This window comes from Microcaecilia unicolor, chromosome 13, assembly GCF_901765095.1.
Source record: "Microcaecilia unicolor chromosome 13, aMicUni1.1, whole genome shotgun sequence".
NCBI lineage: Eukaryota > Metazoa > Chordata > Amphibia > Gymnophiona > Siphonopidae > Microcaecilia > Microcaecilia unicolor.
The window spans coordinates 53,470,141-53,492,220 of NC_044043.1; the positions used below are offsets into that span (position 1 = coordinate 53,470,141).

The following is a 22,080-nucleotide window of genomic DNA, read 5'->3' on the forward strand; positions in this document are numbered from 1 at the left end:
GACCCAGAGAGGCCCAACCCACACCAATGCAAAACCGTGAAGCACTTGAAGCCAGTACCATCCAAAGAGAGGTAGAGTTAACTCAGTCCACCCACACAGCTGTAGTAAAGTACAACAATTAACCCCATGCTGCTGGAAGCTGCCAGCACAGAGAGACAGAGCCAGCTTAGAAAGGACAGAGAAAAGAAACAGAAGCCAGCTAAGAAGCTGACCCCCAGGAAAGAGGTAAGTTTGAGAGGGGTTCTGACCCCAATCATAACAATAATTACCTGATGCTAAGGTCCACCTTGGGGAGTCAGCAGCACTCAAGAAAAAGATCTAGGTTTCATTACGTTGAAATCTCTTGCCCAGCGTGCGGTGGCAGCATCCATAAAAGCAAACGGGAAGCTAGGAGTTATTAGGAAAGGGATGGAAAATAAGACCAAAAATATTATAATGCCTCTGTAATGCTCCATGGTGCAACCTCACCTTGAATACTGTGTTCAATTCTGGTCACCATATATCAAAAAACATATAACAGAATTAGAAAACGTTCAAAGAAGAGTTACCAAAATGATAAAGGAGATGAAGCTCCTCTCATAGGAGGAAAAGCTAAAGAGGTTAGGTTCAGCTAGGAAAAGAGATGGCCGAGGGAAGATTGAGGACTACAAAATCCTGAGTGGAGTAGAACAAGTGAATCGATCTTTTACTCTCTCAAAAAGTTCAAACACTAGGGGATGCTCAATGAAGTTACAGAGAAATACTTCTAAAACAAATAGGATGAAAATTTTTTTCACTCAACGATTAGTTAAGCTCCAGAACTCGTTGTCAGAGGATGTGGTAACAGCAGTTAGCATATCTGAGTTTATTTTATTTATTTATATCTCACATTATCCCCAACAGATCAGGTTTAATGTAGTTAACACTATAAAAAGTGATGCAGGATAGTATACATTAAGTAGTAATAACAAAGTAAATGAGGATTGAGTTTATAATATGGTTTAAAAAAAGGTCTGCACAAGTTCCTTGAGGAAAAGGCAATAGCCTGCTATTGAGACAGACACGGAGAAGCCATTGCTTGCCCTGGGATTGATAACATGGAATGTTGTTACTATTTGGGTTTCTGCTAGGTACTTGTGACCTGGATTGGCCACTGTTGGAAACAGGATCGTGGACTAGATGGACCGTTGGTCTGATGCAGTATGGCTATTCTTATGTTCTTATGCCTAAGCAGAAATGTTTGGAAACAGTAGTTCATTAGGGTTCTCAACTTCACACCTCAGGGTTGCTTTGCATTCACTGTCTCTAATATATGCAAATCTTTCTCATGCACATTCATTATCCAAAGGATCTGGAAGACTACTAGTCATGAAAGCAATCTGCCCGTTAGATTGCTCTGGGACCATCCTAGGAGAATTTTAAGGAAAATAATGGCCATTCAGTGGTTATCTATTCCCACAGGGTCCGTTATGAAAACCCTCAGCTCTAGTTTTTGTAGCATTTGCCTGCTGTGCCTTATTTTCCTTGTGTCAATCGTAACTGTGTCCAACAGATGGCACAATAGGATCATCTATAGGTTATCAACTACAGTAACATAAATGATGGCAGATAACAGTAATCTCAAGCAACTAATTTGGTTTACTTTTGCAGGATACATTTGTTGAACACAATAAAGTTCCTCCCCTGCACACCATAGCAATCAGAACCTATGGTTGATAGTACTGCTTCTTCCAGCAATACACATGAAGCTAGGGTAGACTAAATCTAGTTTCTGATGTACAGGTTTTGAATAAAGAAAGGATTATCAGGATCATAAATTATACCCTATAGCTGAAAAATAATAATTTGAAAAGGGTTTTAATGAAGGAAACCCCTTTCATCAATAGTTGCAAATTTCTAATTCTTAATTCATACACACAGCAGTCCCAGCACAGTCAATACACAGAATTTATTTCATGTCTTGTGCTTCCAGGAGCCTTTACACTTTTTTTTTCTAAAATTGGTTGCCAGACTAGAGGTAGGCCTCCTCTATAAACCCCTCTGTTTGTTGTCTCACCTCCACAGATCGGACCCATTCCTTGAGTATTAGGAGCTCTTTGCACCGAGTACACACATACAACTTCTCATCAACTGGGAGATAATCAAACATGTAACACTCGGTACAAAAGACTGGATAACCACCATCTTGCTGCTTGACCTCATCTTATTTTTGGAGATTTCTTAATTAAGTTGCTAATGGATTGGGAATATGTAAACTAAAGTCCTCTAAGATTGCTATGCTAGGCTATGCTAATATTTAGTTATTATTATTTCAATGTTATTAGTAGGTTCCCCTGTATGGATCTAAGTAGACTGTATTTCTAAGAGCTAATTACTGGCTAATAGAGATGCCCTAATTAAATTTGTAGCCTCTTAATTTATTCAAGGGCCTATAAATTAGATCAGGCCAGGGGTGGGTGAGAGTTAAAGTCTAAACTAAGGCTTCCTGTGTCTACTAGCTTTAGTTTATACTGATACTATAGTAACTATAAAATAGCTCCCTTAAATTCTAGCCTATGGAACTGTAACAGAAACTTTATATAATAATAATAATAATAAAAAAAGAACTATTCCTCAAACTCCTTTGCTGAGCTGAGTAACTTAAAATAAAGTCCTTGAGGTTACCTATTTAATTCTAAGTCTATCTTTCTCCAAGTTTAAAAACAATTTCTCAGCAAATTCTTACCAATGAAGATCTCTCTCCCCCCCTCTGGAAGTCCTCTCACAGCACCTCTTCTGGTTTAAAGTGGAGGTGGTTTGCCATCTGATGTGAGGGCAATGCCCTAGATTCTTTTTCCTGTCCTACACACACACACAAAAAAGCTTATACCTTCTAAACCTCTCTGAATCTGGTCTCAAGATCAACTTTGTAGGGGTTCACCTCAGTGCCAGTGGAGCTCATCATTGTGTAGAGGGTAAGCCCATCTCTGTTCAGCCTTTAGTTATGTTTCATGCAGGACTTGCTGTTACTTAAACCTGCCATCATCCTCCCATCTCATAGGATCTCAACGTTATCCTTACCGAGCTCCTTTTGAGCTGCTTGACACCTGGCAGGGCCATGGAGAAGGGAGTGCAGGGGGGGGGGGGGGGGGTAAAATTCCCCTGGGCCCAGACTCCAAGGGGGGGGCCTGGTGCCAGGATATCTCTTGCTCTCTCTCCTGTTCCAGGCCCCCCCTTGACGCTAGAGAGGAGTAGCTATAGGACTTCAGGCCAGGGTCTCTGGTTTGGTTGGCAGGGGTCCCCAGGACCCACTAGCAGAACAAGTCTCTCTCCAGCACTGTTCTCCACTCTGCCGCATTGCCTGCTTTTCCTCTCATGTCATGCATGGAGGCAGTGTTTGCAAATCAATTTCATGCATATTCATTGTGGATATCCTGAAAACCTGACTGGCAAGGGGGTACTCCAGGACGATTTGGGAAGCACTGATCTAAAGTACCTGACCTGGAAGGTCTTGTTTTTGGTGGAGGTCCCTTCAGCATGCAGAATCAGCGAGCTTCAGGCTCTAGTAGCTGATCCACCTACACAAAATTTCATCACAATAGAGTTCTGCACAGTTCATCCTCCATTATCAGGATTCAGAAAGTACTTTAGTAATGAGACACTGCTAACATCCCTATATTCAGAGGCCAGGCGAGAAATCAGTATGTTTTTATTTTTATTTTATTTCTGCATTTGAACCTAGTGGTAAGGTCAATGTGGCTTACAATGAACTTAAGGTAGACAAATTACAAAGTTGTTTGGGGTCAACTCAAGCCTAGTTCAATTCTCAGTGCTCATGTGATGTGGTGTGATGACCAGGGTCTCCTTGGCTATGTGAGTTCGTCAGAAAGGAATTTCCTGAAAAAGTGGGCTTTCAGATGTTTTCGGAATGAGCCATAGAGTCCTTATTATGCAGTTTGATATGTCTGCTGCATACGATCTTGTTGACCATAACATCCTACTGAACCTATTAACACACTATGAGGCATATTTTCAAAGCACTTTGGGAGGCTAAGTTCCATAGGTTTCTATGGAACTTTGGGAGGCTAAGTGCTTTGAAAATAAGCCTCCATGGCATTGCTGGCCCTGTGTGGGACTGGTTTGCAGGTTTCTTAAAGAAAAGATCATATCATGTCAAAGGAAATGTGAATCCCTCTTTTGAATGAATACCAGAGTTTGGAGGCCCACAGGATTACCCCTGTCTCCTATACACTTTAATTTGTTGATTGCCCAACTAGCTATTCGATTACTGTCTGCGGGTTGCAACACATACATATACGCAGATGATGTGACTATTGCCAAAGCTTTTGATACGTCATTACTTCTTCTATCTCAGTTTATTGAGGAATGCATTAACATCAGCTCTAGCTGAGCAAATGCTTTTAAACTGAAATTAAACAATGATAAAACAAAAGTCTTAGTACTGGGGAATTCTCATAAACCTTTTTTAGAACTCATTAGTTCAATTCAAAGTACTTTCAGTTAGAAAAACAGTTAACAATATTAGGAGTTATTTTTGATGGGAACTTAACATTTGAACCTTAAATCAAATTATTGGACAATGAAAGCCTTTAATGTCTTGAGAAAAGTAAGAAAGATTAGATCCTTTTTTGATCAGTCTATAGATTACTGGTAGTGTCTCTTCTTTTATCACACTTGGAATATTGCAGCGTTCTGTATATAGGTTTAAGTTAGGGTCCTCTTAAAAGACTTCAGACATTGCAGAACACTGCTGCATGGTTAATTTACCATTCCTCTAGGTATTTACACACCTCTCTTTTTTTTTTGTAAGAAGCTGCATTGGCTTCTGGTGAAGTCCCACATACTGTTTAAACTCTGCTCTATGACCTTTTGGATTTTGCATGGGTTTGACCCATTATATTTGGGAAAACTAATACATCTTTCAGTTAAAAACTCTACTTTAGGCAGTTGACTGCCTCTGTTACTGCAATGCCGAAGCTCAAGAGGTGTGATATATAAAGTCTTGTTTAATGGAACTATTTCCTATCAATTACTGCACTGATGGAATTAATTACCATCATCTATTCTGCAAATCTCACATTACACTTTAAGAGAGCTATTAAAATTTATTTTTATGATCTATTAAAAAAGTTTCCAGATGGCTTTTTTTTTTTTTTTTTACTATAAATTGATACCCTTCTATAACTGCATGTCCCATTTGCTTGAACAAGCTAATTAGCGCCAATTGGCTTTTTAACAAGCAATTATAGACACTAATTAGAATTAATTTAAAATGTATGCACCTAGGGCCCTGTTTACTATGGTGCACTAACATTTTTAGCGTGTGCTAATGCTAGAGACGCCCTTAGGAGTATATGGGTGCCTCTACCGTTAGTGCACACTAACAAATCTAGCGGCCTACAGTGTGGCTTAGTAAACAGTGCCCCTAAAATTTATGCACAAGTCACAAAATGGGGTGTGGGAAGGTCATAGGCAGATCTGGGGCATTCCTTTCAGTTACAAGCATAATTATAGAATAAGTGGGATCCATACATAGTTTAGGCACAAGAATTTGCACTACGTTTCTGTTGGTGTAAATGGCTGCGGTTCCCGGGTGTAAGTCCTATTCTATAAACCAGCCTAAGCGCTGTTTATAGAACAGTGCCGTGTTTTTTGTTTTTATGCTGCCATATATAGAATTTAGTCCATAGTGCCAGCACAGTCATCGCTGTTTAACTTAGGCCTGCTATTCGACAGGCATAAATTGTGTAAGTTATACTGACAGTGGCCAAAATAGTGCTATCTGGATAATTTTCTTTCTAGCCCTCGCTCCTCCCCACAAATATAAAGATAATATCTGGCCATTTAGCAATTTAAATGTCTCAATATTATCAGTAGGAAAAAAAAAAGACTAGGGCATTGAGAAACCTGTCAGAGAAAATGCAATACACCAGTATGGTAAGATAAAATCATTTATTAATAAACTAGTAAAAAAAAACCCCGTTTCTCATTGAAATGAAACGCTAGCAAGGTAATCACCTTCTGCCATTCATGTTTTTAAGGGAAGTGTTAGGAGAAATGTGCTCTGATGGTAATCAATAATTTCACTGGTGTATTATGAGTACTATCATACTGCAGAATGAGATTTATATTGTTTTATGTACTTGTATTCTTTTGTTTCTGTCTGTTGTGATGCACTTTCCCTGGTGGCTTGCGCTTTTGGCGGCACCCTGCTTGGTATCTCTGTGTCTGGTGTTCTGAAACAAATGAAAAAGACAGTATGAAAGTGTGTGTGTGTGTATGAGTGAGAGACAGATCCAATGGGGGGGGGGGGGGGGTGTAGTATGTGTGACAGAGAGAGAGAGAGAGAGAGAATCAGAGTGTTTCACAGACTGAGTGTCAGAAAGTGGAAGACAGAGATACACATTGTGTGTGTGTGTGTGTGTGTGTGTGTGTATGAGTGAGAGACAGCTCCAAGGGGGGGGGGGGGGGTGTAGTATGTGTGACAGAGAGAGAGAGAGAGAGAGAATCAGAGTGTTTCACAGACTGAGTGTGTGTCAGAGAGTGGAAGACAGAGATACACATTGTGTGTGTGTGTGTGACAGCTCCAAGGGGGGGGGGGGGGGGGGGTAGTATGTGTGTGTGAGAGAGAGAGAGAGAATCATAGTGTTTGACGGACTGTGTGTGTGTATGTCTATGAGTGAGAGACAGACCCAATTGGGGGGGGGGGGGGGGTGTCACAGAGAGAGAGTGATTAAAGATTCTTCTCCCCTTCCATTCTCTCCACTTCCCTCCTCCTTTGATGTCTGTACCTTGGAGTTCAGTGTGTTTTTCGTGGAGCGTTTTTCTCCCCTTACAGAGTTCAACTTTCTTGAAAGTGAGAGTCCTGTCAGGTGGTTTGTGTGTTTCCCGCCACCCTGGCCCTCTGTTCTCTGGTCACGGCGTTACTATGCAGCCTTCCCTTCCCTCCGAGGGCGGGGCACTGAGAGCAAGCGCGATTGCCTGTGGTTGGTCCCTTCTCCTTTTGACGTCACATTTCTTTCCCTGGCAACTATACAGAGTTCCCTCGAGGGCGGGGCAATGAGCGGGAGTGTGATTATGAACCCTATGAACACTACACGGCTTCACTGCCACGGAGTCAGCTTCAGAGCGTTGGAGGTGCGAATTATTATATTACATAGACAAATCACAACCAATGACATGACGTGGACACATTTCAACAATGCCTCCATTCAAAACTGTAACAAAACAGCGCAACCTTGTCTTATATCAACACTGGACTGCATTAGTGGAAGAAAACAAAGTGCCAACGGTGTTTTCTTTCCAGAGAAAGTCTCAAATATTGTCAACATCCTATACAGTCCAGCATTGATAGACAAGGTTGTGCTGGGGTTTTTTTTTTTTTTCACACTTTTGAATGGATATATGGTACCATCACATTCCTGATGCAAACATCGCTGTGTCAGGTCATTGGTTGCAGAAATGTGACTGTGTCAGGTAACTGCTTATGGTTTGTCTTAATAAATGATTTGATCTTTGTCATACTGATGTGCTGCACTCTGTATTGATCGGGTTTCTCCATGCTTGGTCCTTTTTTTCTACTGCTCACCCATGATGTTTCTCCATCTCTTGCTATCCCCTCTACTCCCTTAATATTTGTATAGTTTTTGAAAATACATGGATAGGCGAATTATGCATTTGCTGACAAATGAATAATTGCCTTTCAATCTCATTCCAATAGAGGAATGCATTCACATGGAACATTCCCAGACCGACCAATAAAAGTCCCCAACAACTCAGAAAATTCTATTAAAATTCTTATGTCACATCAATGATAGCAACACAAACTCCCTCCACTGCCAGACACTCCTCACCCAATCAGAAGTAAAAGAAGTGCTTGTTCGCACCTTTTAAATATACTGCAGAGCCACAGCAGAGGCAACAAAGGAAAATGGTCCCACTGCTGTAAAGGTGCTGTAAAAGTGAGAAAGGCTTTTGGTGCCCTTAGCCAGTGCTCACTGGCTTGCCCTTTAAGCTGGCCTGATCAACACACACCAGTGCCTCTGCTTGTACTGTAGATGGAGATTGAGAGCAAGTTCTATCTATACTGGAGTAACTAATCACAGCCAGGTTGGTTAATTCAGGATCAGCTAATGCGCAGCTAAAATGTATGCACATGGAGTTTTAAGTCAACTCCAGGATCAAGCTTGAAGAATAGGCAATTTAATCCCAGAGTATATTCTCAGTGTGAACAGGAGCAAAGTTAGAATACTGGATTATATACTTGAGGAGTAGGAAATTGTGCACGTGAAAACGGTATTATGTTATTTACCCCTTTGAAATTATCCTCATGTGTTCAGTTCTCTAAAACAATGTTTTCCAAGATCGGTCCCAGAGTACCCCTTGCCAGTCAGGTTTTTAGGATCTCCACAGTGAATATGCATATAATGGAGCCAGTGTATGCAAATCAAGTTCATGCATATTCACTGTGGAGATCCTGAAAACCTGACTGGCAAGGGGTACTCCAGAACTGGACTTGAGAAACACTGCTCTAAAATCATATCCTAAGGGGCTCATTTTCAAAGCACATAGACCTATAGAACTTTGTAAGTCAATATGCTTTGAAAATGAGCCTCAAAGTCTACACAATCTTGAGGCATTTAGTGATGACTAAGCAGGACCACCTGAAAACAAACCACGGGATTCACCAGTCACCACAGTTATAAATTGACTCCATATCTGTTACGCCTGAATATTTTCCTTTCCCCAACAAAGACATCACTTTTTAATATTATATATATATATATATTTCTATATATTTAAATCAAACACAATTAAATAGATTATGGTTTAAGTACATGAATACTTGCGCATGGGAAAAAAATCAAAATGGTACATAGTACCAAAAAACACTATACACAGTCTTTTCTGCATCTCATTATTAAACAGTACATGTCTTTATACAGTCAAATATTGCAAATGAATTGTATCTCTAAAGTACAAACATTTGTTTTGTTTGTGAACACTGGAGTTTTGATAATATTTTATATAAAGTTCATTCTATTTCTGCAAACAACCTCTTTGGAAAAAAAACCCAAAACATATTAAATTCTGTCAAATGTAAAAACCAAGATGAAAACAGACCAGACAATAAACCTGTTAAATATTTTACCTGGGAACAGGACTAAAATCTCCAGTGGGGGAACGGAGTGAGGGCTGGCATGCTCTATGCTCTGACGAACCTCACCAGAGCGGGCACTTTGGTACCCACTGGAGTGAAAATGTTACAGGAAGGAGTGTTTGAAAAATATCTATGGGATACTAATGGGAACCAGTGGAAACAATGTAAAAGCTCAAGAACTGGGATTCTGGTCTTCTTGTTGCTACAGTGATATTCTGGCATGTATGTATGTATGAAGGGGTAAGACGGGCAGAGTGAAGAGCGCATGGTTTGGTTCTTTCTATCTGGCACAAAGACAACCAGAACTATGAAACACTGGAGCTTTTTCTAGTGCAAGGATATCATCTCGGCCCTAACCCACTATTATCTATGCTTGGTAAAATGCAGTATGAAATGGGAAGCTGGGGTTTCTTTATTTTTCTTTCATAGGTAATAACTACTTCAAAGTAAGGAAAGATAAAATGGTTCCAACTTTGTAACTGCACCCTATCCCTCCCAAGCTCTCTTAGTGATGCCTTGCTGCTCTGCTGAAGCAGAGAAAGGGGGACTTGTTCTAGCTGCTTCCTGTATATCAGAGCTTATGTAGACACAAAATCCCATCTGAGGACCAAATGCCTGGGTCCTCAGTACTTTCAAGGCAGCATTTTTCTTTAAAATGTATGTAAATCCTTCACAGTTCCTTAGGGCTGCAACAGAGTGATGCTTCTTCATACATTTTAAACATTCATTCAGATGAGATCACTGCGCAGCAGAACCGGCTCTGCTCTGAGGGAATAATGAATGGGAGAGGAGGAATCTTCAAGTTTTTACTCTTTGCACTCTTGTATGCGGGCATCAACACAGAACTTTGTTTTCACTAGCTGCGTTAAGAAGAATCCACCAAAGTGGGAACAGTCACCTTAGGACCAGGTTAGAATATGCCCATCTCTACGAGTTCAGAGCTGGTAAAAAAAATAAGACAAGAACACAAAATTATTTGCTCAAGAATAGTAAGGTACTGCAACAACTACAGATAAAAACATTTTAAAACTGGCTCTGGACCAGTGGTGAAGGACTAGTCGCAGAATTTACTATAAAATTTATTCCCCATTCTCCTTCTCCCAGCCATCAGCCAGCAACTGCAACACTACATTCCTTCAATAAATCATTTTTGCAAAAGAAAAAAGGCTGTGAAATAGAAACCTCTCCCCATTATTGAAATGAAACGGAAGAAGTGTGAAGAGCTAAACCAGTGGTGAACAGAAACCTCAGCGTTCTCCATGGTCCTGTGCAATGAGTTCAAACTCAGACACCCCTTTCCTGTACTATCTGAACGGGGCCAGGAAGCATGAGATGCTTTATTTCCTATGCAGCTATCAAACAGAGAAGTGGTACCAGATGACCAATATAAAAAGAGAGTGATTTCATTCAGGTAAGCCAAGATAAGAGAAAGGTTTAAAGCAGCAATACAAATTAAAATGCCACTTCTCGTGAACCACCAACAGAATGTCACCTTAGACCTGTGGTTCCCAAACCTGGTCCTGGAGGCACCCCAGCCACTCAGGTTTTCAGGATACCTACAATGAATATTCATGAGGGAGATTTGCATGCAAATCTCTCATGAATATTCATTGCTACTAATCATTAACAACCGTTACCAATTTATTAACAATCTTTATTTTACCATATTATCTCATTATTGTATATTCACTATTGTTTGAAAATTCCTCAAAACACTATCAAACACACTCATTCATCTCTTTCACACTCAAACTATTATAAAATCACATAAATACATTCACCTATAGTGTATCACCAGGGCCGGTCTTAGCAAGTGCGGGGCCCTATGCAGACCAATTTGGTGGGGCCCCATCCTAGCTCCGCCCCCACCCTAGCTCCGCTCCATTGATAAGATTATTCCATTTTTAGAAAATTTTATTTATGAAATTTCAAATAAAGACAAATGAAGCTAAACTTGTACAAAAAAACGGATTGAAATAATAAGCACAATGCTATTATGAAACCACCCCTCCCCAGAAATTATTCAGTTCAAGTCCACTAGAATTAGTAGTTCCAATTCTCATAACAAAGGAGAATAAAGGAAAAATATTAAGAAAAGATTCAGTACTTTCAAATTCCCCTATTACTCTGTAACCCATCAAACCAGAGAGGCAAGTAGCCAAAAAAGAGGTAAGTGCAAGGTTCCCATTAAAGACAAAACCACAACACATTTACAGTACCAAATGTTTCCATAAATCAGGTATATTACAGATAGACCGACTGTCCTAAATCTAGTCCTCCTGCTCCTGGGTGTGCAACTGCCTAGCTCACTTAGAGGGGCATAACTGAACGAAAACGTCTATCTCCATGGGCGTTTATCTCCGAGAACGGGTCCGTGAAGGGGCGGACCGAACCGTATTTTCGGAAAAAATAGGCGTCCATGTTTTATTCGACAATTTGTGAGCTGGGCATTTTTGTTTTTCAGTGATAATGGAAAATGAAAGCGCCCAGCTCAAAAACGAATAAATCCAAGGCATTTGTTCGTGGGAGGGGCCAGGATTCGTAGTGCACTGGTCCCCCTTACATGCCAGGACACCAACCGGGCACCCTAGGGGGCACTTTTACAAAAACAAAAAAAAAAGGTAAAAGAGCTCCCAGGTGCATAGCACCCTTCCCTTGTGTGTTGAGCCCCCCAAATCCCCCTCAAAACCCACTGCCCACAAGTCTACACCATTACTATAGCCCTAAGGGGTGAAGGGGGCACCTACATGTGGGTATAGTGGGTTTGGGGGGGTTGGACGACTAAGCATTAAGCAGCACAATTGTAACAGGTAGGGGGGGGGATGGGCCTGGGTCCACCTGCCTGAAGTCCACTGCACCCCGTAACAACTGCTCCAGGGACCTGCATACTGCTGCCAGGGAGGTGGGTATGACATTTGAGGGTAAAAATAAAAAGTTGTGAAGCATCATTTTTTTGTGGTGGGAGGGGGTTAGTGACCACTGGGGGAGTCAGGGGAGGTCATCCCCGATTCCCTCTGGTGGTAATCTGGTCATTTAGGGCACTTTTTGGGGCCTTATTCGTGAAAAAACAGGGTCTAGGAAAAGTGCACTAAATTCTAGCTACAAATGTATACTTTTTTTCCATTATCGGCGAAAGGCGCCCATCTGTCCTCGGCCAATAACCACGCCCCAGTTCCACCTTCACCACGCCTCCGCCCCCGTCAACTTTGTACGCTTCCGCGATGGAGTGCAGTTGAAAACGTCCAAGTTCGGCTTTCGATTATACCGATTTATTCGTTTTTGTGAGATAAACGTCTATCTCCCGATTTGGGTTGAAATCTAGGTGTTTTTTTCTTTCAATTATAAGCTGGTTAGTGGTTGGGCAATTAGAGCTCTTCAGCTGAGGGGAGCTATGATAGTGGTACATAAAATACTGCGTGGAATGGAATGGGTAGATGTGAATTGCTTGTTTACTCTTTCCAAAAATACTAGGACTAGGGGGCACACAAGGAAGCTACTTACTAGTAAATTTAAAATGAAAGAAAATATTTCTTCACTCAACGTGAAATTAAACTCTGGAATTCATTGCCAGAGAATGTGGTAAAAGCAATTAGCTTAGCACAGTTTTTAAAAGTTTTCGATAATTTCCTAAAAGTCCATAAGCCATTATTAAGATGGATTTAGGAAAATCCACTGCACATTCTAGGATAAGCAGCATAAAATCTGTTTTACTGTTCTGGGATTTTGTCACATACTTGTAACCTGGACTGGCCACTGTTGGAAACAGGATACTGGGCTTGACGAACCTTCTTTCTGTCTGTGCTTATGTTCTTATGTCTTCGTACTGTGAAAAGGGCGGAAGCCATGTTGAGAATTATGCAGAAGGTTATACTTCTCAGTATAATTTACAAATTGAGATCCTACCAGAAACTCAATTAACTTAGCAAGGAATGGAATATTAGCAATAGGTCTGAAATTAGAAACAGAGGTTGGATTACCAACAAGCTGTTTCAATATAGGCATCAGAACTATATTCCCGGCCTGACCCTATATTTTGAGAAAACCAACCCAATGTCAGTGCAGAGTTGACAAATAAACAGAAGCCAATTCAATAACTGACTGTAGAAGGATCTTTTAACAGATAAGACGGAATAATGTCTAATAGACAACAAGACCTCGAAAGCCTATTTAAGGGACTTAAAGAAGACTGTGAAATAGGTTCAACTTAGTGTAGTCCAGTCCAGTCCACAATCATCTATCAACTGCCAATTTAGATTTTTGCACATCGGACCCTGGGAGACTTCAAATGATTAGTTGAAACTTTAGAAACAAAGTAATCAGCTAGTGCATCTGCACTGCAAAAGGGCCTGGCTGACTAAAGAAGAAAAATAATTGTTCCATACACGACCACGGACCACTTTATTTATCTTTTAAATTGACTCGCGATGATGGCTGCCTGCCCCTGCCTGCTGCTGCTAGTGCTCACTTGCTTCGACCATGACGCTCGCCTCCAGCTCCTTCCCAATGGCTTGGCTCCTGCTCACCTCCGACCATGCTCTCCAAGCAGCTCCTTTTCCCTTCCCGCTCAGACTTCCGCCCCGCCCTCGAGGAAACACGAAGTACTCCATCAGAAGGCGGGCGGGAAGGCGGAAGGGAAAAGCTGGGGTGAGCTGCTGCACTGTCTGTCTTTCCGGGCGGGCCGTTGCTATCGTCGTCGTCCTGGCCTCTGGAGTGGGACTGGGAGGCAGGAGCTGTTGTCAGCGGGCTCGGCGGGGGGGGGGGGGGGGGGGGGGGGGCGGGAGCGAGCGTCAGAGCGATGATCGCTATTCACGGTCCGGTCCGGAGCGAGCAGTGGGCGGGATCGGATCACATATTAATGGATCATGCGAGCAGAGCAGCCGGGTCGACTCGGAGAGGCAGAGTTGAGGCGTGCCGCGCGGGGCCCCCTTAAGCGCGGGGCCCTATGCAGCCGCCTCGGTCGCCTCTGCCTAAGACCGGCCCTGTGTATCACCTCCAAAGAATTATAACACACACAATTCTAGACACTTACATGATTCTAACAATTTGCATATATCTATGACTTTACTTTCATCTCTAATCGCAGGTCACTTCATGGATATTTCTCCTGTAGATTCACATTATAGTTTTCATAGTCTTTAGAAACTTATTCGAGCAACAGGAGTCCATGTATACATTAATTGCACTGTAACCTGTAATCTGAAATGTTCATCCACTTGATCATCTTATTTGTGCAGCCAAAACCCTCTTCGGGTAAACAACCTCTAGTCTTCTTTCAAAACAATTTCTTCATAATGCAATAGGTTCGTGTCCTTACAACAGGTTGCTCTCCTCGTCTCTTTGAGGAAACCACAATGCGACCCTACACCCTACACAATGCGTGTTTCACTAAACAAGCGTCTTCACGGGTCATAATTTCTAAAACAAACAACATTAATACTATAACTCCATTCATCAATCTTTCCCACTCCATAAAATGTTTTAAAATATTTGAAACAGATATTTACCAGCCCTGCATGGTGGTTGATCACTCAACAACATCTGATGTGACAGTGGTACAGTCAAACAAAATGCCCACACATGCGCATACCAAGCTTCAGGATCTCAGGGTTTAAATACCACCCTACATGCTCAGCCAATCAACTTCTTTATTCTGTGTTGCAGCGAAATATTAAATGTTGTTCTTTCCTTAACATTAAAGGTAGATTACCACCCCTATCTGATTTAACCTGATTAAGAACTACAAATTGTAGATCTTCTACTACATGTTTTTGATCCACCCAATGGGAAACAAAATTAGAGGAGCTTCCATCCGATTCGTCTGTAAATTGCTTAAGTGCTGTGCTATTCTAACTTTAATTTTCCTAGTGGTTAAAATACCACAGATTACATGGGCACTTTATACCATAAACACAGTTCATAGTATCACAATCTGTATTTCCCACTAATCGATATAGTTTACCTGAATGTGGGATTGCAACGTCTTTCACTTGCATATAACGACAATATACACGATTGCACCTGACATGGCCTGATTCCATTGATCCCCCTATAACCCGATTACCACGATGGGCTAATTGTTTTCCCAAATTCATACTGCGTAAAAATGCAAAACGCGGTATGTTTTTAAAAACATCGTGAATTCCCAATATAGGCCAGCGTTGCTTTATGATGTTTATTATTCCACTAGATGAACGGGTGTAAGGTAATACACACGTCAACAGGTCCTGATTCTGCTTATCCCTTTTATCAGAACGCCATTCCTTGTGATAATTATATGCTCTTTTAGACGCTGTTTTTAATATTTTATCCAGGTAACCCCTATGTTGAAACCTGGTAATCATATTTCATGCTTGTGTCTTAAACTCTTGTCGTGAGGTGCATAACCTACAAACTCGAAGCAATTGGTTAGCTGGAATGCTGTTTTTTTAACCTCATGGGATGGTGGCTACGATAGTGTAAGACAGCATTACGGTCTGTCTCCTTACGATACACTTGGTAACAAATTTGTCAGTGTCCCATCTAATGGTAATATCTAAAAAATTAACCTCATGATGACCAATTTGATAAGTAAATTTTATATGGGGCTATTCATCTATGCTGAAAACCCACCTTTTCACTGCTGCTTTTAGCTCCTAGCCACAACTGCCCTCCCCTTGTCCCTTCCTCCCTTCTCACCCATTACTTCCCTCACCCATAACTGTCTTGTCTGTCTGTATTATTTAGATTGTAAGCTCTTTTTGCAGGGACTGTCTCTTTGTATCAGGTGTTCAGCGCTGCATGCGTCTGGTAGCGCTATACAAATGCTAATAATAATAATAGCATCCTGAAAACTTGACTGGCTAGGGTTCCTCCAGGACCAGGTTTGGGAACCACTGCCTTAGACTATAAACAGTAAAATAATATTATATATCACTAGTTTGGATCAGATTTAAAATCTTATACTTTGTTGCTCTTAATTGCCCTTCATATCTAAAATAAGAGGTACTAAGAAAGGACCTGCTGAGGGGAGGAAAACTTCACTGATGTATCTTACCTGCTGGAAATGACATTCAAACTTGGGAAAAGGTAAATTTGGGGCTGAATAGGTGATTTCTTTGTCAAGTTACTCTATTTATTTAGCAAAGTCAGATTAGAGAATAGTGTAGCCTTTTAATCCTCTGTTAAGGTTTTATATAAATAGTGTTTTAGAGTCTAGTTTAGTATTTTAGAGCTTGGCATAACATCAGTTTAGAGCACAGATACCAGTTGAGGGAAGCCTCTGTTTACTGTTCGTGAGGAGTTGGCTAAACTAAAGGTAGACAAAGCGATGGGGCCAGATAGCATACATCCAAGGGTACTGAATGAACTTGGGGAAATTCTAGCGGTTCTGCTGGCTGACCTTTTCAATGTTTCTCGTCCTTCTTTACAAAAGTGGAAGAAAGGGAGATTGGCATCTATGGGCCAGTAAGTCCGACTTATGTGGTAAGTAAATTAATGGAAACACTTTTAAAAGAGAAAACAGTAAAGTTTTTGGAATACAAAGGATTACAGGCCCCGAGGCAACATGGTTTCACTAGAGACAGGTCTTGTCAGACAAATCTGATTAATTTCTTTGACTGGGTGACCAGAGAGTTGGATCGAGAGAGAGCACTATATGTGGTATATTTCGATTTTAGCAAAGCCTTTGACAAGGTTCCACATAGATGAGTAATAAATAGACTGAGTGCCCTAGGTATGGACTTAAAGTGACTGACTGGGTTAGGAACTGGTCGAATGGAAGGCGACATAGGGTAGTTTTAAATGGAACTCATTCTGAGGAAAAGGATGTTACCAGTGGTGTGCCGTAAGGTTCAGTTCTTGGGCTGGTTATTTTTAACATTTTTGTAAGCAATATTGCTGAAGAGCTGTCTGCCTCTTTACGGCAGATACAAAATCTGTAATAAGGTAGACACCCCTGATGGTGTGGATAACATGAGGAAGGGACTTAGCAAAGCTAGAGGAATGGTCTGGAATTTTGCAGCTTAGATTTAATACAGGGTCCCACATTTGGGCTGCAAAAACATGAGGGAACGGTACAATTTAGGGGGTGAAGAATTTTTGTGCATGAAAGAGAAGCGGGTGTGATTGTATGCATGATCTTAAGGTGGCCAAACAGGTAGAAAAGGTGACTGTGAAAGTTGAAGGATGTTTGGGTGCATAGGGAGAGGAACGGCCAGTAGGAAAAAGGAGGTGATGATGCCCCTGTATAAGGCTCTGGTGAGATCTCATTTAAAGCATTGTATACAATTCTGGAGACCGCATCTTCGAAAAGATATAAACAGGATGGAGTCGATCTAGAGGGTAGCTACTAAAATGGTCAGTGGTGGTTGTTATAAAGCATCATAGATCTCAATATGTATACTTTGGAAGAAAAGTGGGAGAAGCAGATACGATAGAGACCTTAAATACCTATGAAAAACAAACACACAGGCGGAGAGTCTTTTTCAATTGAAAGCAAGCTCTGGAACAAGGGGGCATAGGATGAAGGTGAAAGGGCACAAACTCAGAAGTAACCTGAGGAAATACTTCTACACAGAAAGGGCGGTGAATTTGTAGAATGGCCTCCCGATGGAAATGGTGGAGAAAAAACAGTATCTGAATTCAAGAGAATTTGGGACAAATACATAGGATCTCTAAGGGAGTGATAAAGAGAGTAGATGGCATGGATGGGCAGACTGGATAGGCCACATGGGCTTTATCTGACTACATTTTCCTATGTATCTACGTTTCTAAGATCCCATCTGCCCTCCTCCTCAGCAGTAGCCATCAAGTCAGTCCCCTTAGGAGCTAGAATTTTAGGACCAAAGGGAGGAGATACTTGCCTTTTTTTTTTTTTTTTAAATGATCAAAATTAACTATACAACGGGAATAACACTCAGTTGACATACTGTGTTCCTTTAGTATGTTGCTAAGTCACACACAGTACCATGAAACCTTCCCTTCCCCTTTCAACAGGACTTTGCTCCTGCCCCACCTCCTTTCCCGTCCCACAGGATAACCTGGTTGCTAACAAATATACAATAAAAGAGGGTGAAAAGACCCTGACCTAGAGGCTCCCGTCTTTCTGGAAGACATGTAATGCTCAGTCAGTAATTCCAACCTGTGTCCAATCCTGGAAGGGTTTCCACACTCTTAACAAAAGTCCTCTGACAGTTTCGACAGAGGTTTGTTAGTTTAGACATCAAATAAACATACTGCAGTTATCAATTACTTGAGCCCAGGTGGATATAGTTGGTCGTTTCCAAGCTGCTCCAAAGACGAATCACCACTAGAGATATAGTCCAAGCAAAACACCGTTTACTAGCGTTCAGCGCTTAGATTTATTGACACCCTACTTGTATACATATGCACACAGCGGAATACCAGAGTTGATTTCCTTAATCCCTGATGTAGGTCGGGTCCTTTCTTCATTTGTATTAATTAAAGACAGTTGGACCATATCTCCAGTGGTGATTCGTCTTTGGTCAGCCTCTACTTTTGCCTGCTTTGATTCTTTGTCGTAGAGGGATCCCCTGCTTTTTCTTCTGTTTCCAGTAGTCATTATATATGCCAAAAGTTTGGGTTACCATATTTGCTGCGACAAAAAAAAATAAAAAAAGAGAATATCATCTTGAAGCAGCGTCAGCAGCCAGCAGGTCAGTGGCACCAGCAGGCAGGAAAGAGTGGAGCTCTTTCCTGCCCTGAAGAGGCCACTAGACCACCAGGGTGCATTAAGGTACGTGAGGGAAGGGCGTATCAGTGATTGGCGTCAGCTGATTTTTAGCACATGCTAAAAACACTAGCGCACATTAGTAAAAGACCCCCTAGTTTACATATAGTAACATAGATGACGGCAGATAAAGACCTGTATGGTGCATCCAATCTGCTCAACAAGATAAACACAATGCATAAGGTATGATAAGATCAAGTATCATGTGAAGAAACTGAAATATGGATCAATTATAACATTAACTAAACATTTGCTTACTGTCTAAACAGTACGTGGGAAGATCAGGACATACAGCTGCTCACAAGTTAAATGTAAATGTTTACAAGGCCTTAGCAGAGAGATCTGTCTCTCTCTTCTCCCGGGCCAAGACTGAAGGCAAAATCAGTACACTCTAAAGGAAATGAACTAGTAGGCCAATCAAAGCCCAGTCAACAAGATTTAAAAGTATACTGCTGGTTGCTTCTTGCTTGTGTTAAAGAAAAAGAACATTCAGTTCCCTGTAACAGCTTTAAAGCAAAGAAACACCACCTGCTGGCCAAATAGGAGAAATACATTGCAAGAAAATATCTAATACATTTTACAGACAAAACACTGTTACCTGTTATTGTTTGCTGATTGCACTACTTTGTTCCACTGTTCGATTTTTAAAAGACAATAAACAATATTTAGTTTATTGCCTGTCTGGACTGATAAAGAATCCTGGTGGTTTGTGTGTTGGGTCTGTGAGTGCTTTCTGGGAACTGTGGTTTGACTGGGAGTGTGGCCTCCAGTAAACTAGAAATCACTGGGGTAATTTGAGAGTGGGAGACTTGCCCAGAGGCGGTGGGACCTAGTTGGTGGGAGAAGGGTGCTAATGTAGAGCATAAGCAGCAGGTGCAGGCAGACCTGAGCTGTGCTGGACCCTCTAAGTGGCCAAAGGGTAACCCCAGGCGGGTGGGTAGGCGTTTCATGGTAATACATATGTAGTATCACTATTTGTCCTTGCCTTCTTCAGGGCACAGACCGTAGAAGTCTGCCCAGCACTGACTTTGCTTCCCAATTACTGGTGTTGCCATTTAATCACCGCTAAGCTTGTTTGGTTCCATGCCTTCTATACAGGATTCCTCTGTATTTATCCCACGCATTTTTTAATTCCGTTACACTTTTCGTCTCCACCACCTCCTGTGGGAGGGCACTCCAGGTATCTACCACCCTTCTCTGTGAAAAAAGGGGACCAATTTTGAACTCTTCAGAATCGGTATCTGAATTCTGTGGTTGCGTTTGTTTAACCTGGTATTTCATCAGTGTTTCCACATAATTAAATGTAAAAGGCTGTAAGCTACTTATTAAATGCAACACGTTCATCATTGTGCTTTGCTAATGGTATGATGCTATAGGGAGGCTCAGTTGAATTAGCATTGAGGTCCTAAGATTCATGCTACACTAAATATCTAAGCAACATGTTAGCAGATAAAGGTGTGGCTGTTTCCTTGCAAGGAGGGTTATTGAATTAAACTGCAACAAAAATTCAGTTGCTCATATTAATCATTTACCTTTTGCAGAACAACATTTCAAGTGTTGCATGTATTAAGACAACTGATTAGTGTTTGCTAAGGGGCCCTTTTACTAAAGGGTTGCTGCGCAGCAACCCGGAACTACCACCGGCCCAACATGGCTGTCGGCGACATCGTGCGTGCACAATTTCTGGTGCTACGGAAAATAATTCCATAATTGCCAGAGCGGCGCTAACCCGGCGGTAATCAGGCAGTGCTGCATGCTGCCTGGTTATTACTGGAGCCCTAACCGCCACCTCAATGGGTGGCAGTAAGTGCTTCCCCCCCCCCCCCCCACATGGCCACATGGTAAGAATAATCTTACCAGACTGCATTGTCTTTTTTAGGGGCTTTTTACTCGCTGCAGTAAAAAAAAGGGCCCTGGCGTGCGGCAAAAACAGCCCCTGGCCATGACTGCAGGGCCTTTTTACCGCAGCTTGGTAAAAGGACCCATAAATGAAGAAGGCTTGCATCAAATCTTTTGAAGATGTGTGCATCATGTGCAGAGGGAGAAGGCTCAGCCAGTCCAGCACAGAAGAGCTGCTGCAGTGTGGGCATGAATCCTCTTACCTTGGTGGATTTCTCCAATGACTTTTCACACTCTGCCTGCTGCATAACGTCATTGACAATCATCTTGGCTATCTTCCAAGCCATTTCTTCTTGAGCCTGAAACAAGAAAAATGGAGACTGGCTGATTTATTTAATAATAATTAAAAAAAAAAAAAGCTCTCATGATCATCATCCTGCCGGCAAGCTGCTGGGATATGATGAAAATACAGCCAAATACGTTTAGATGTTGCAGACAGACTGTTCATCAGCTTTTGGCTGTAAGTGCAAAGGAGCCCATGAATTACTCAGAACACCAGATGTTAAAATAAGCATCAACATATAGCCAAGTAAAACATACTGCACCTCATCTGTGTTTCCTTGTACCCATTTCTTCATAGCTTGAGAGAACATTGACCCTAGTCAGGAAAAGACAGAAGGGAGGTGAGATCAGTATAGTCTGTGAAATGGAACTGGTTAACAAGGGTTAAACTGCAAAAACAATCGGCAAAATAAATCCCAAGGTTGCTAACTCTAGGGTCAATAGCTGATGTGATAAGTGGACATGACCATCATTATATGTTCAAGTGCCTTCAAGGGTTTAGCTATGTATTTTTTTTTTAAGTAAACATCAGAAAGGACGTTCTTCAGAGAAGACATAAGGTGCTGGAGTGTGGAAAGAAATACAGGCCATGCACAGGGAAATTTAACTTTCTGCTGTAACATCAATCAAATTATACCCTGTTCTGTTCCCTTCATTTTAGCTTGAGCCAGAAGGACTGGAGGCTCTCTGGGACTGCTTCTATAAATCTGTCTGCTTACTTCAGCAATGTAATGTAGTCACTCACAGCACGACTGATGACTTCATAATTACTGGCTTAATGGTAGTAAATTAGCTTTAAAAGTATTTCATTTTCAATTTACGGAAAATGCCAGGAAGCTGCATGTGTTCACTAAAAGGCCAAAGTAATGAGCTCTTAGAACAGTTCTCTGAGCGATCAGGGAGGTAGCTGGCTCAGGCTTTCCCCTCTGCAGATGGAGACACTAGGTTTTTAAAATGCTATCTTATGATGCATTTAACAAGTCCTGTATTTATCTACACAATAGGCAGGTCCAGCACAAGCTTCTCCCTACCT

At 41.5% G+C, this 22,080-nt stretch overlaps 1 protein-coding gene across 1 annotated transcript in view; it reads right to left on the reverse strand.

Moving 5' to 3' along the window:
- Positions 1 to 8,793: 8,793 nt before the first annotated feature.
- The window catches only part of AKAP10 (A-kinase anchoring protein 10), an 80,980-nt gene continuing 67,693 nt past the window's right edge, over positions 8,794 to 22,080 (reverse strand). Inside the window, 3 exon segments of the mRNA XM_030185772.1 lie at positions 8,794 to 10,080; positions 20,969 to 21,064; positions 21,311 to 21,363. Coding sequence (XP_030041632.1) covers positions 10,075 to 10,080; positions 20,969 to 21,064; positions 21,311 to 21,363 — 155 coding nt within the window. The 3' untranslated portion in view covers positions 8,794 to 10,074.